This window comes from Apostichopus japonicus, chromosome 17, assembly GCF_037975245.1.
Source record: "Apostichopus japonicus isolate 1M-3 chromosome 17, ASM3797524v1, whole genome shotgun sequence".
In the NCBI taxonomy this organism is placed as follows: domain Eukaryota; kingdom Metazoa; phylum Echinodermata; class Holothuroidea; order Aspidochirotida; family Stichopodidae; genus Apostichopus; species Apostichopus japonicus.
Genome location: NC_092577.1, coordinates 13,064,344 through 13,080,442, shown reverse-complemented (window position 1 = coordinate 13,080,442; position 16,099 = coordinate 13,064,344). Strand labels below are relative to the sequence as shown.

Sequence of the window (16,099 nt, the reverse complement as noted above, 5' to 3'; positions counted from 1 at the left end):
AACCTTATGGTCTGAATTGTTCAATGTTATTGAAAAGTTAAACAATTACCATGAATGAAAGTATCTTTCAGGTCAAAATTCATGAACCGTTCATCGACTATACTGGTTTTATGTGACATAAAGCCGCTTCCTGTGTAAACAGTGTTCGCATTGAGAAGACCAAAATCCATTTCTGCTATTTTATATAGTTGTAAACACACACACATATATAGTAATCACCAAATTAATGCAGTTGTACATGTGTTAGCATGACAGTCCATAGTGTCCGTGTTGGTAGGATTCATCTTCAAACTGTGCATTGTTAATATATTGTTATGTATGCATCAAGCATCGATCATAATCACCAACTTTGAAGGATGTTCCCGTAACCCGATATGTTTTATTCAAACAATTTGCGTAAAGTAATTAAATAATGACTTTAGGCAGAACTTGGACTTGATATTTCATAGCCCATTTAAATAGATAACAACGAGTACTAATAACTTTTTTACAGCTACACTATCCTTTCCGGGCTTTACTTTTGCCCACTGGAGGATACTAGCTAAGGAAAATGTACCCACAACGAGAGAAAACCGAAATTCCTTTCTCTGAATTTCTGCCTTTTTGCAAATCAAGTGGGGTCCTTTAAGGAACGACAGCTAAGAAAATGTAAAATTATGCCTAGTTGATGTTAAACTGATGCATTGTAAAACATATATTTGTATGCATCAAGCATCAATCTGGATCAAGAACAATGAGGGATGTTGCGTAAAATCATTAAAAAATGACCCTAGGCAGAATTTAGTGATATTTCATAGCTCACGTACATAGAAAACCACGGGAACTTTTAATTGTTTTACTGCTACACAGTATCGTTTCCGTGGTTAACCTTTGTCCACTGGGAGATACTAAGGAAAATGTTAACACATAGATTGAAAACCGAACTTCCTTTCTCTGAATTTCTGCCTTTTGTATATCAAGTAGGTTTATTTAAGAATAGGTCAACTTGGAAACTGGAACGCTCTACACTTATTCATTTGATGTAGTGTTACAATAGAAAAAATGTGGGCAGCTTTCATTAAAATAATACAAATGCAAGCGAAAAGCATTCTGAAAATATCATTTTGATAGGTGAAACAACTTCATCCCCCTGCATGTTTGTTATTGAAACACTTAACGTACTACACACTGACTAGGTTTGTCCGAAATTTATTTTAACGCCAGCGACACAATGATACATTTCAGCCCGGAAAACGGAATTTAAGTCCAGACATAAAAATGCAATTGAAAATAGACTCATCACCAGATAATTTACAGTTGCACATCGCTAGCATGTTTGTGCACAGTGTCCGTATAGGTCGGGTTCATCTTTAAAATTGCCTCAACTGTAAATGTAATGCAGTGTTACGCCTAGTTGATACGATATTAATGCATTTTTAAAGCAATGTTATGTATGCATGCAACTTCAATCGGGATTCACAACATGGTTTTAGCATAGCAAAGCCAAAACACAATTACTGTACCAACGACATGCGTGCTTCTGGTTGCGATAGTTTTTCGTGCGATGCTACTGCGTTTGGTTCACATGGACAACTGGGATGTTTTTTTTTTCTGTTGGTGTCTATAATGAACTGGACCTATGACGTAGATAATACCATTGTTCCAGTGTTTACGACATAAAAGCTACACTCATAAGTTATATTTGTTTCCTCGTCATTTGTATCATATTTAACTAGATGATAATCATGAGATGATAATTTTGTTTCGTAAGGCATCATAATATCAACTGCATTTGTTTTTCATGTGACCTTCTTCTTTCTTCTTCTCGACCTCTATCTTTACCTCATCCTCCATATCCTCATCGTTTACCTCCTCTTGCTTTTTAACCTGATCTGTATTGTTAAAGGCTATTTATAAGTTAAGCAATTACCATCAATGAAAGCATCTTTCATGTAAAAATTCATGAATAATTTATCGAGTTTATTGGTTTTGCATTTTTAATACATTGTTATGTTTTATATTCAAAATAGTTGCGTAATTGACGTATTTTATTAGATGAGAATCATGAGATGATAATTTTGTACCGTAAGGCATCGTAATATCAACTGCATTTGTTTTCATGTTACCTTTTTCTTGCTGCCTCTCGACCGGGTTCTTTACCTCATCCTCCTTCGTTTTATCGTTTGCTTCCTCTTTTGGTGAAACCGGATCTGAATTGTTTATAGCTATTGGAAATTTAAGCAATTAACATGAACGAAAGCATCTTTCAGGACAAAATTCATGAACAATTCATCAAATTGATTGGTTTATGTGTTTAGCCGATTCTGGAATAAACTTCATATTTCAAAGCCCACGTAAGTAGATTACCACGAGTGTTGATGTTTTAACAGTTACATAGTTTCGGATCCGTGGTTTAATTTTGCCCACTGGGAGAAACTTACTAATGATAATAAACCCACAACGAGTTAACCAAACTTCCTTTCTCTAAATTTCTCACGATGCTGCTAAAACCATTAACCTTGTTCCTGCGCAGTTATTGTTACACTGAAAACTTAAATTGGTTCACCGACTAACATAATGTTAGTCCATCTGGTGCCTCTCCCGACTAACATAGCCTTAGTCAGTTGCTATACCGACTAATTTATTCCTTAGTCAGTTGGATTTCTTAGTCGGTCATCTTAGTCCGTCAGCTTAGTCGATCAACAATTTCTTAGTCGGTAAATGTATATTAGTCAGTTACATTAGTTGGTGACATTAGTCGGTCTTTACTGACTAATTTATATGAGCCACCGACTAGTTTATAGCAGGTTTTACATTAGTCAGGATGGTGCCTCTCCCGACTAACCTTTCTTAGTCGGTATCGACTGACTAGTTGTACTGACTAGAATCACTGAAAGAATTAAACCCGACTAGTTTCACTGACTAGCATCACTGAAAGAAAAGAGAGCAGAAGAAACACAAATAATGTGTACGTTGGCAGTATTTATTTCTGATAAAACTTCTGATGTCTACAAAGGCTGACTTTCGACAGATAGAGAAGAAATCACTGTAAACAAAAATCTGAAAATATGATTTTATTCCAACAAAGTTAAGACAAGTTAATGGATCAAACATGAATCGCAAAAGTATAGCACTGCACAATAATGCAAAGTTGAAATCTTGGGCAAGGGTTCCTCATGACTTTCGTTTTAATTAAAGTGGTACCCCAAATCGACACCAGTTAAGTCTTCACGAACAAAGAGTGTTTCTCTTAACTACAAATGGCCTCCCACTTGTCTTCAGGAAGCCAAAATCTGCACCATTATTGACCTGTGAACAGAAAATATGATATACGTGTAAGCACATATACAGATATAGCACATGATAACTCACATTATCATAAACATACATTTACATTAAAATTTTATAACATATTGGGAGGTATACATTTAAATCTAGGTCCCTCAAATTATAAGCCAGGAATAGCAGCTTTACCAAATAATTATTAGCTTTGCATAGCATAACACCAAGTTATTTTTCAAAGCTTAATAATTATGTTAATCATGTTAATAATGATCCCAATAGACTGGGAGCCCAGAGGGTTTGGTTAGCTGGGAAGGTAACCAATTGCCTGGTACATCACAATGTTCACAGTGCATTCCTGTATATGAAACCAGACGACTGGCAAACCGACTGTGGTGAGTGTGGATTGGAGAGCAATTTTAAAGTCACCTGATAGCTAACCTAGATCAGTTTTCATGGTAACACATCAAAGTAAGTACAATGTGTCAGGTATGGCCCCAAGAGCAACAAATGGCCATCGCCAGTAATTATTGGTGGTGGGGTACCCCTGCCAGTGATCAACAATTGACCCCTCACGGCTGAACTAGGTCAGCTCATGAGGTAACCACTTGAAACCTACTGAACAATGTTGGTTAGGACTTCAGATACAACTGATGGGCATTGCCAGTAATTTTTATTGGTGGGGTACCCCTGCCAGTAGACCCCCAAAATGCCCATCCCCCATTGACCCAGATGAGCTCATGATGTAACCAGTTGAAAACTACTGGAAAATGGTATCACTTCATATGTAAGGGATGGGCATTTCCAGTAATTTATATTGGGGGGGGGGGACCCCTGCCAGTAGACCCCCAAAATGCCCATTCCCTCATTGACCTAGGTCAGCTCATGAGATAACCAGTTGAAAAATTACTGGAAAATGATAGGTATCACTTCATATGTAAGGGATGGGCATTTCCAGTCATTTACATTGGTGGGGTAACCCTGCCAGTAGACCCCCAAAATGCCCATCCCCCATTGACCTAGATTAGCTCATGAGGTAACCAGTTGAAAACTACTGTAAAATGATTGGCAGGACTCTATATGTAAGGGATGGGCATTTCCAGTAATTTATATTAGTGGGGTACCCCTGCCAGTAGACCCCCAAAATGCCCCCCCCCCTATCATTGATCTAGGTCAGCTCATGATTTAACCAGTTGAAAACTACTGGAAAATGATTCACAGGATTCTATATGTAAGGGATGGGCGGACTCTGGCAGTGGTGGCCCACCAATATAAAATACTGGAAATGCCCATCCTTACACATGAAGTGATACCTATCATTTTCCTGTAGGTTTCAACTGTTCAAATCATGAGCTCACTTAGGTCAATGAGGGGATGGGCATATTGGGGGTCTACTGGCAGGGGTACCCCACCAATAAAAATTACTGGCAATGCCCATCCCTTGTATCAGGAATGCATTGTGAACATTGTGATGTACCAGGCAATTGGTTACCTTCCCAGCTAACCAAACCCTCTGGACTCCCGCTCTACAGATCAGTGAAAATTTTACCAAACTTATGAAGCTTGCACGTAAATTATATACTAGACTGTTTTTTTTTTTTAAAAACAGGTTATGAAAAGTATCTTTAATATCATTAAACAGTTGGGTACAATAGTTAAACTCACTCTTCCATCTTTTTTTCTCTATAGTACTTGTTCCTTTGCTTTTTGGACTCTTGGATAAACTCTTTTGTTCTGCGAAGGCTACCAATATATCATCTTACAACATGTCTTTAAGCCATATATAACACAGTTCTCCTCTTCTGTTGTTGCCTCCACACTGGTGTCGTACATCACAGGAAACCTCACCCTTGACTTAGATATTTGGCTTTTCAATTCCTGCTGGAAAAAAGAAACAGCAAAGTATTCATCATTTGAAAAAAAAATTAAATAAAGTTGTCACCACAAAGTTATGTGAGATTTGCTTCCACTATACTGTAGTCTCAAAAAACAATCCCAAAGTTTGAAGCAGACTGTATAAAGCTGAAAATTTGAACGAGAGTGTCATCACCATTGCAACCAGAATCAAATGCCCAGAATACAGAGATAATAAAGCATGGGCTAAATCTTTGTTTGTTTTTATGATCTTTAACAATATAAAATTTTAGAAACACAAATGCTCTGAGCCAACTTATTTATAGGCCTAATCGTTTTTAGTTGTTTATTTTGCTTGCTCACATAACAAGCCTGTTTAGACCTAGGCTAGAGGAGAATCAGTACCGTACTTTGTTACACTAAGTTTGTCTTTCGGTCGTTTTGATTTAGTCTTACTAGTAGTACTAAAGTATATAATGGACCGGCGAAGACTAGAGAATACCCAGAGTTTTAGCAACTGCGTTAAACTGTATCATCTGATCTATTATTTACGTCAATGAGTTTCATTCAATCTAGGATCAAAAAGAGAAAACTAATTAATCTTAACCTTTAAACTTTGCTACTAAACAGATATGCTTGAATTACAAATAAATGTCAAAAAAACATCATAATCTACGAATCGATGCATAAACATATACATAAACAGAATAATTTGAATTCGCGCAAGTGAACCCTGCACTACATTGGACAGAAAAAAAAACGTGCAATTAGACCAAACTAAACATACTAAATTTTCCGTTACTTCTACATAAAATATCAATACAAATACAGCAACTTAATCTTTTGGCAGTATACTAAAAGCACATGTTATAATAACTTCAGACTATCAAGCTTTCCTGAGAAAAAACGGTTAATACTTCTTACAGTAAACAAGTCGACCGTGAAGGAATGTCGCAATTATTTCCTGGGCGTGACCGGAAATTAAATACTAAAAAATGATAAATGAAAAGGTTAAATAGAACTGAAGCGTGCATCCTGACTGCTCGCAACAAATAATACCGTTGACTAGCCAACATAATTTGTTCAGCCTACTGTGACTGTACGTTTGAAGGTCTAGCCTTGCTTATTCAATATCACAAAGCCTACCCATTTAGATTCACATGGGAAATTACAGGAAATCTTTACCAAATGAGTGTAGACTTCAAATAAACTATTGAGACTTACAGTTCCAGCATTTGTTTGGGAATAAATTAGAAGATTATGTGCCACTGTTCAATCTAGCCCAATACACACATAACACATTGTTAATTGGTGTTTAGAATGCACACTTTAGTGTTGAGAATGCACTGCAGTACCCAGTAGAAGCCTATAGGCTACTCACTGTCATTGCACTTGTGTATTGCGAAACGCCAGCGTGACAACGGTAGCGTTACACTAACCATAATACAGTACTAGTGCCAGTGGCCTAACAATTAACCTTAATTTTACCTTCAAGTGAAAGGAATAACAGGTAGGCCAATGATGGCAGTTAATACCTCCATTCTTCTAAAGACCTTCTTGGGTGATTTACGGTTGAAAGTTGCTTAGAGTGATCGTATGAAACTATGCCAAGTCCAGCAAGCTGCCGTTGCCTCTCGGTTTCCAAATTGAAGTGAATCGAATTGGGTTAAAATACATTAGTCCGTCGACACCGACTAAGCTACGATTATGGCGTAAATCGGGTGTCTGTATCGTTCTTAGTCCATGGGTTAAAATACCTTAGTCCGTCGCCACCGACTTAGCTGCGATTATATTTTCCTTAGTCAGTGTAAACTGACTAAGAAGCAGCGATGAAACGAAGATTTTTGCTAGTCCGTGTGCATTGACTAACGTTACAGACTAATTTAACGTTAGTCCGTGGCAATATTGACTAGTGTATTTTTTCAGTGTACGACCCTTGCTTTTTCGAAAGCATTCATATTAATTACTTTGTGTAGAATTGGTCCCTCCATAGGGAACCTCTAGTATTTCTAAAAAGGTAAAAGAAATTAGTTTAACCATCTTTGTCATCAAAGCTTGTCATGCGAGAGGCACTACGGGCACTGATCTCTCATTTACACGAAACAGATATGTATAGTACATGTAGTCCCTACATATGCAAACTAATCGTAATTAATTGTCCTTACTATAAAGGAATGTATCTTTTTGCACCTTACCGAAACTAGGATCAACTATTGTCTGACCATGAATGTAAATCCCGCAGAGCAACACCAAAAGAAAACATAATATTTGTGTGTGTAAATTAACCTGAATATTAAGGGTAAATGAAAGCACATCGTGTGTACCATTACGAGAAGTAATGGTGAATGTAAATCACGCAGAGCGACACCCAAATGGGTACATATACCATTTGTGTGTGTAAATTCACCCGCTTTTTATGGGGTAATTAAACACATTGTGTGTAAAATTACGAGAAATCAAAGGTAAATATACATCCCGCACAGCGACATCCAACTTGGTACATATACTATTCATGTGTGTTCATTCACCCGCATTTGATGGGGTTATAAAACACATCATGTTTGAAAGTACGAGACAATTACAAGGGTAAATGAAAATCCCGCACAGCGAACCCCAAATTGGTACATATACCATTCGTGTGTGTGAATTAAAATTAAAATGTAAAATTACGCACCTCGGCGGTTGTTCAGATCGTAAAAACTTGTGTAAAGTACATCACAAATAGATACAATTTTTACTAGTGCAAAAATACCACCTAGGGGTGCAACTATGCAGGATTTACATTTACCCTTTTTTTTGTAAATAAGCCCTTTCAGTTTTTACAGTGCTGAAGTAAAGTGTTGAAGGTAATGTATTATGTTGTTATATACCCATCATATCACTTGAAGCAGGTGTTTCCTTGCCTTTTTGTCTTAAGAGTTATTATTTACTTCCTGCTCCTGAGTTTTTCACCCCTCACCCACAATTTGCCTTAATTCCATGTAATAATCATGCTAAACTACATATGACAACATGTTGCATCTCATGTGTATACAAATGTGTTTAGATATACACTCTAAACGCAACCTGGTGAAATTACACTAGTTTATATGCCACCCTCCATATCCTGGTTGTTTTCACCAGGTATCCTGGTGAATGAAATGTAAACAAAATCCTGGTAGAAATAACCAGGAAAACCTGGTTAAATTTCCTGCTGAGATTTTACCACTATCCTGGTTAATATCAATGGGTATTCACCTCATTCCTGGTTAAAATAACCAACAATTCCTGGTTGATGTGACTACTATCCTGGTTAATATCAAAAATATTCCACCTCTTTCCTGGTTAAGGCAACCAACATTTCCTGGTTGGTGCTAATTATATCCTGGTTAATATCATAACATGTTCCACCTCTTTCCTGGTCAAATTAACCAACCTTTTCCTGGTTGGTGTTAATACTATCCTGGTTAATATCACAGAATGTTCCACCTCTTTCTGGTTATTTTTATCCTGGTTGATGTCACCATTATCCTGGTTAATATAAAAGAATTGTTGACCTCATTCCAGGTTAAATTACCACTTTCCTTGAAAATTAAATTGGCTATCCCACCTCATTCTCCATTTAAGTTGCAATGCATTCAAATTGTAAAAATAGCAAACCATAAATTATAACCAACATAATTAATACTACTGATAGTTTTCTTCGCAGAACATGCAGCGGCATCAGCCCGTGCTGTCGTTTCTTGGGAATTCTCCGAAACAACATAGGTGCAGCCAGTATATCGGTGGTTCTGCTAAGTTAAGTTGGAAAGAATTGCTGTTGTCTTATTTACTACCCAAGTTGCATATCATAATACGTATTATTTGTTGTGAGTAAAGTATGCATTTTAGCCAGTATTGTTTTAGTCGCGCTCGCCAAATGGTAGCTATTTAAAGATAAGATAAGACAAAAAAGTTGTCCATTGAAGTGTTTCAGTCTCGCTGGAAAATTAAAACATCATGTTAAGACTTACCGTTAGAGAAGTTAGAGACGCTAAGAAGCCGCTTATTGGACCCGTTGTCATTGTCCTTCGCTTTGGAACTGATTCGCGACCCCATTACTTTATGAGACTAACTCCGATTAACGACTTTAGCTTGCGGGACTTGACAATGTTGTGTTCAACTAGGCTAACAAGCAACTGATGAAAAATAAAGGTCAGATGCAATGTATTAACATATAACGTCTTAGTTATAATATTTTAGTTATATACAGTACAACAATAGTTATACTGTATATATGTGATATATGTAAATATGGATAGCTGTTGATACACATGTAACATCGACCACCAAAAGTTCACGATAAAGCTTACAAGACACAAAAAAGAAAATTATTTACATTACTGGTATACATTAAAACTACTATAACATGAGTTTAAATTAGGATACAAATAAACAAGAATACAAGATATATTAATCAACATTGTTTTCAGTGCGAAACAAGGACGTGGCTATTTTACTAGTGAGAGCATTAATGTTTAATTTTACACTACCTAGAAACACAACATGATTACTTCTCAAAAAGTACAAAAAAACGTTTGACAGTGCCTTAAACGTCGTGAATAATAACTCATATCGATCGATATGCAATTTTTAACGATATGTGAGCTAATCTGATGTTTGTCAGCTTTTATAATGTGCCAGTGAAAGAATTTTCGACGATAATATTATGATCGCGGCTGAACCTCGTTTCGATAACGTTAGCGCTATTAGTGCGAGTCATTGTGTTGGCTGCAGCAAGATTGCTCTATTGGGTAAAGGTAATCGTTGCAATGGATATTGTTGCACCGTCGTGTGAAGTAGCTTTCATGTGGTGACATTCTGTGAATGAAACATAAAAACAGAGCGACTGTTTGCTCCCCAAGGCGTGCACGACACAGAGTTTTGCCCCTCAATGAGCTATTAACTATTGCGTTGGTATTCCATTGGGCAATTCAAGCGGTTTATTGGTTTATTACATTGCTAACTTGAAAAATGTTTGCATAGAATTTTGTGCAAACGCTACAGCTGTGACCTTGTGCGATTTCAAGTTGATGAACATTGTACCAATTGTTCTCATTACAAACATATTTAAGATATACTTATCCTATGTTGAAGGCATATATCATAAAAGTAGAGTAACTCCTGTTAAGTATCACAAAATAAAAAGATTTTGATATTAATTTATATAACTTTACATTAAGATGACCGTCTGTTCATTACTAAGTTTTTAGCCACAAGTGAATTGAATTAAAATTGAAAAATTAATGTATTAAACGTAAGATAGCACACTATAGCTACGATGAATGTGTATTTCAATAACTGGTAGAAGAGGAGTAGAGAGAGATTTACCGTTCTAACATCTGCTTGGTGTAATGGCACTATATACAGTTGAGTACAATCAGAGGGAAATTCAAAAAGACAATGGAGCAGCCATAACTTGTTTGTAGGTTGCACTCTCATGAGAAAGCCACCAACCTTCAGAAAATTAAATGTTTACAACAAAGAGAAGCTTGTCTTGTATTCCATCATTGTATGTAATGTGCAGCGGATGAACAAATGTACTTCATCAATATTTCTTTGAAATTAGTAATAAAATTGCTGCCACGTCATTTCCTGGTGTGACTTACGGGTTATTGCAACAACTACCTGACGTAGTGTTTTACCATTTGCGTTAGTATGTCGATATCCTACATGAACACTTTTAGACAAAATATAAAAGCAAAAGGAATACAAAATATTGCTTTCTTGTTTTATATAAGACCGGGCACCCATAACATGCAGTTTTCTTTATGAGAAATAAATGTGAATTTGGAATTGCCTTTGACATCTTTCGTCTTGGTATCGACCCGATACCAATAAGTGACTGCTATAGCACGCACACCGCACTATATAAGATGAATTTTAACTTTGTATTGCAACTATGTGAATACTTAGGGGTAAAATTAACAGGTGTCAGTCAACGAACAGCTCAGACTGAATAACTGAATTACACTAACACTTATAATGTCAATTAGCACTGTACAGCAAAAATCATACAAGGGATCATTGAAACACTGTTGGTAGGTGCCGTACAACAGATCTAATAGTACAAACTTAAATGTTGCAAATACGTTCTTTCTTACACATGTCAGCAACAACAATGATAGAATTGGCTAGGCTTACGATCATTTCCAGGTATGTGCTGAGAGCACGAAATTACTAAACAATTACTAACCTAATTTATGACAACTCTAGACCACGACATATTCATTTTTGGCTGTTAAACGCCTTGACTTAGTGACCCATGATTATTTAAGAGCTGTGATGATTAGTTTAGATAACATAATTCCAGATTACTTGCAATTTTGGCTGAAAAACAACAAAGAAGCATTTAACTGCCGATTCGGTTAGGCTGATATACACTAACAAAGGTCGGATACAATTTGATTTGGTTAAACGAAAACTAATGATTCTTCGCTCATTGTACAAAAGGTCAGAAGTGCAATGAGGTTACTTGCCAAAGGCTAGCTACTAGTGCTAACGTTATGTTACAATAAATAAGCTATGTTCGCAGAACAAGCAGCGGCATCAGTCTTTGCTGTTGTTTACTTGAAATTCTTTGAAACAGCATAGGTTTAGTCAGCATATCAATGGTTCTGCCACATATCGATGTTGAACTCGATGTTGAAATCGATGTTGAAAGACTTGGCTGTTTTATTCTGTATGATTCTGTATTCTGTATCATTATTAGTGAGTGAATTATGTGTTTTATATTATTATTGAATTATATAATTTTAATCACATTCGCAAAGTGGCAGCTATTTAAAAGAAAAAAGTTTAAATTGCCATTGAAATGCTTCAGTTTCGCTGAAAGTTGATACATCATGTTAGGGCCTTACCTTTGTCGTTTATGTTATTGTAGCCAGTATTAGTGTAGTTCGTATGTCTACCTTTGCCAAATTTGTCCATCTCCGTTGCCTTATGAGACATAATCCGATAACGAATTCTGCTTGCAAGACTTGATTATGTTGTGTTCAACTAGGTGTCCATACAGTTTTGTTATAGTTTCTAACCTGCACAAGCTAACAAACAACTGATGAATTATAAAGATTATAAGCAATTTATTGACATATGCCTATACTGACTTTGTCAAATGCATACAATTTTAGTTCCAATTGTTATCAAACCCACTGAAGCAAGATATGTAAATATGGATAGATGAAAATACACTAAACCTGTAACATCGCCTACCAACAGCAACACCAAAAAAACAGCATCATTAACATACAATGACACTAGTATAACAATTGTCAAACTTAAAATACAAATATAAAAGAATACACAAATATATCAATCTACATTGTTATCAGTGCGAAACAAGGGCGTAGCTATCTTATTGTTTGATTTTACATCACCTAGGAACACAGAAATTATTTTTCAAAAAGTGAAAACTACCGTGTTGGCCGTATTTAAAACGCTGTGAATTGTAATTCATTTCGATCGATATTTCTAACGTTATTAGAGCTAATTTGATGTTTTGACAGCTTCTCTAATATTCCAGGTAAAGAAATTTCGACGATACAATTAGGATTGCGTGAGTGTTGCTCCTCAATGAGCTATACAACTAACGCGTTACATTTCATTAGGCAATTCAAGCAGTTTGCAGTTTATTACATGCTAATAAAACTTGAAGTATGTTTGTACTAAACTATAGCGTGCAAATGCTACGGCTGTGATCTTTGTGCGATTTCAAGTTGATGAAAATACCCAAATACCTATTACGGTGTATGTGTATTCCAATAACTGGTAGAACATAATAAAGAGAGATTATCAGTTCTACCATCTGCTTGATGTAATGGCGCGATATTTCATTTTCATTATTGTTTCCTTCCAATTCCCACATTTGTCACATGACTGGCGTTACCTTGCAATTTTATCGAAATTCAAGAGAAAATATTTGTCAATTCCTTTCAATATAATTAACGTTTAGAGGACATCGGGAGAATTGACTTTTTTGTTGGGTTTCTGCGTCCAGGCTAGTATTGTTTCAATGAGCCTGGCAGCAATATAGATGGCAGCCCAAGGAGCTTTCATACTCCTCCATGAACAATTATGGATTGTACTAAGGTGAGCATCTTTTTATATTTGGCACATCTAGACACACGGACATAGCACTTTGAGGCTTCCTCTGCAACGTGTTAAACATATAAACCAGTAAAGTGACAATGTACTCTTACCCAAAGTCTGGAATATCATAACTGAAACAAAGTTAATAAGCACTCCTGCTTTGGCAGCAGACTGAAAATGCATCTTTTACTACATGATCTGACGTACAGAGAAAAGAAAATTTTACTTAAATCTTTGCGCAAACAAAGACTCAACTTCACATGGAAATCTATCCCTTTACTGCTACTTCCATTGTGATTACCTTAAAAGAGTTAATTAACCTATTTATATGTCTACTTGAAAAGTATATGTATAGCTATGTTAAAAGTAAGTCTGTTTAGACCTCAAATTATAGCACGTTATATTTACTACAAGTTTTCAAAATGTACTTTCCTGAAGGTCTTTACTCTCCAAATTGTTAGACATTTTAAATGAACACACAAAATGACTGAATGTCCCAGTGAGGTAAATTTCTTCCTAGGTGGTAAAACAAATACTTTTTTAATCTCTTTGAAGATCTCTGAACATTGGTCATTGTTGGAGTGTTACTGATGTATAAACATACAGGTATATACATTGGATAGCACACAGTCTTTTTACACAGGTTGTGGAGCAATCTTATAGAACAGCATCGCCTTAAAGCACAGTTCTGAGGCATATATTTGTGTTTAAGAAGCAACTACAGTAGGATATGATATCCCCACAATAAAGTCCTTCTGTCACTATGATCCATAAAGGGAAATATACCTGTATATTTCTCTTTAGGGGGAAAACTTGTTACTCTCTCTTAAATATGACACACTTTCAAGCAAGGTGATGTCATGATGCAGACAGCCAAAAATACTTTAACTATTAAATTAAATGTAAACTTTGAAGAAAAGAATTAAATTTAAAGGCAGGTGGAGATAATACTTCTACAGTCTATGTAAGTCCTGCAACCACTGTGATCCTTAAGGGAAATATACGTGCTTACACAGAAAATCGACCAAGTTCATAACCATGACCAACTGAACAAACAGTACATTTGTAAATAAAAACACCCAGTTACATTACATAATGAAACAAACAAAAAATACACTCAGCAGGAAATAAGAACAACAAAGTAATATCATACCAAAATATCACTGTAACGTATATCCATGGGGGAAATACACCTACACTACTGTTATGCCCTCATGATAACACATAACTCCTTACATGAGATATATTGGTTTTTGATAAGTGTGGTACAAAGATAGGGCATGTGGGTCTGAAAAATGCATATTGGCTTCTTCATCATGCTTCCAATTTGAGCTAGGGTTGATTAAACCTCGCTGATGATCTCTGAACAATTGGTCATTGTAGGAAAGTTACTGATGAACAAACAGATAGGTAAATACATTGGATAGAACACAATCCTATTACACAAGTTGTGGAGGAATCTTATCAACAGCATCTCCTTAAAACGCAGTTCTGATGCATATAGTTGTGTTTGTGCAGCAACTACTGAACAGTAGGATATGATATCCCCACAATTAAGTGTGTTGTTAAACATATCTGTGTTGTGCTGGCCTACGTACAGGCCTAAGACTGATCCAAGTTAACCATTCATGTATTCTTTCTAGTGGACTATGGTGATAATACTGTACACATATCTGCCTCCACTAATTGTAAAGGTGTCAATTATTTACCCTGTGTCATATACTCATGGTGGACTGCGAATCAGAATATATCTCTTTAAAACATAGTTCAGATGCATACCTTTGTGTTCGTGAAGCAAATACAGAAGGATATGAGATTCCCACATCATGCTGTCACTATGTTCCTTAAAAGGTAATTTACCTGTATATATTTGCCATGAGGGATAATAAATGTTACCGTTTTAAAAGGAAATGACAAACCTTACCCTTCAAAAAAGGTGATGTTATGATGCAAATAGCCTACTGCTACTACTAACAAACTTTGCATTTCTCAAAAGAAATCACATGAAGCCGGGAGGAAACATATTCCTACAAGTCTTGTTAGTCCTCCCATTTCTGTGGTACTTAGGGGAGAACACACCTGTTTATATTCTCACTGAGAGAATAATATGTAAGACTTGTCTTAAAAAGATACACATAAGTTTTCAACACATGTGATGTACTGTAATGATGCATCAACCTGGAGTAATATTTCTATATGCCAACATCACCTTTCTTTAACACCTTTCTCTAAAAGCCTACAGTCGACGAGTCCATGACTATGGAAATACCATGCAGCTAGTATTAATACCTACTGAAGGGATGTCTTCCCTAATGTGAACATTTTACTTTACTACAATTGCGATCCTTCCAAATGGTAGATCTGCTCTCGACTCAAGGGTAAATTAAAAATAAGGTAGAAGGCTCATCATCCGATGTTACTCCTGCATATGCTTTCTCTCCATTTGCAATCGTTTTAGACTTGTTGACTTCGTTCATTACGTTTGTTTTGAAAGTCTTCTTATCAAGGCCAAAGATTTCATGAACATCATGGAATTCTAAAATCTCCCTGCGACCTAAGTAAATAACAAAGAAAAACAAGGATAAGATATATGGTGTAAGATGTTCGATGCGTCTTAGAAAATTTTGGTAATAACATATATACCAAGCACAAAATGTTGTTACAAAGCCAAACTATTCTTGCTAGATTACTTCCATATGATGTTGCTAGTATTAATCTTACAAAAAAATATTCATCTTCACTTGCCAAAACAAAAATTTGACTCTGTCTTAGTGTCCATGCCTACAAAAAAAAAACTTAACGCTTTCAGTCTAATGCGCATGTGCACCCAGTAACACTTCTTTCATCCAGACTGTAAATGAATAGGGTATGTAAAGGG

At 36.0% G+C, this 16,099-nt stretch overlaps 1 protein-coding gene across 1 annotated transcript in view; it reads right to left on the bottom strand.

Moving 5' to 3' along the window:
* Positions 1-16,099, bottom strand: part of LOC139984946 (uncharacterized) — a 46,740-nt gene that overhangs the window by 13,545 nt on the left and 17,096 nt on the right. The window contains exons 2-3 of the mRNA XM_071999100.1: positions 9,108-9,272; positions 2,106-2,204 (exon numbers count right to left, since the gene is read on the bottom strand). Of these exons, the coding sequence (XP_071855201.1) occupies positions 2,106-2,204; positions 9,108-9,192 (184 nt within the window). The 5' untranslated portion in view covers positions 9,193-9,272. The remainder of the gene's footprint in view (positions 1-2,105; positions 2,205-9,107; positions 9,273-16,099) is intronic.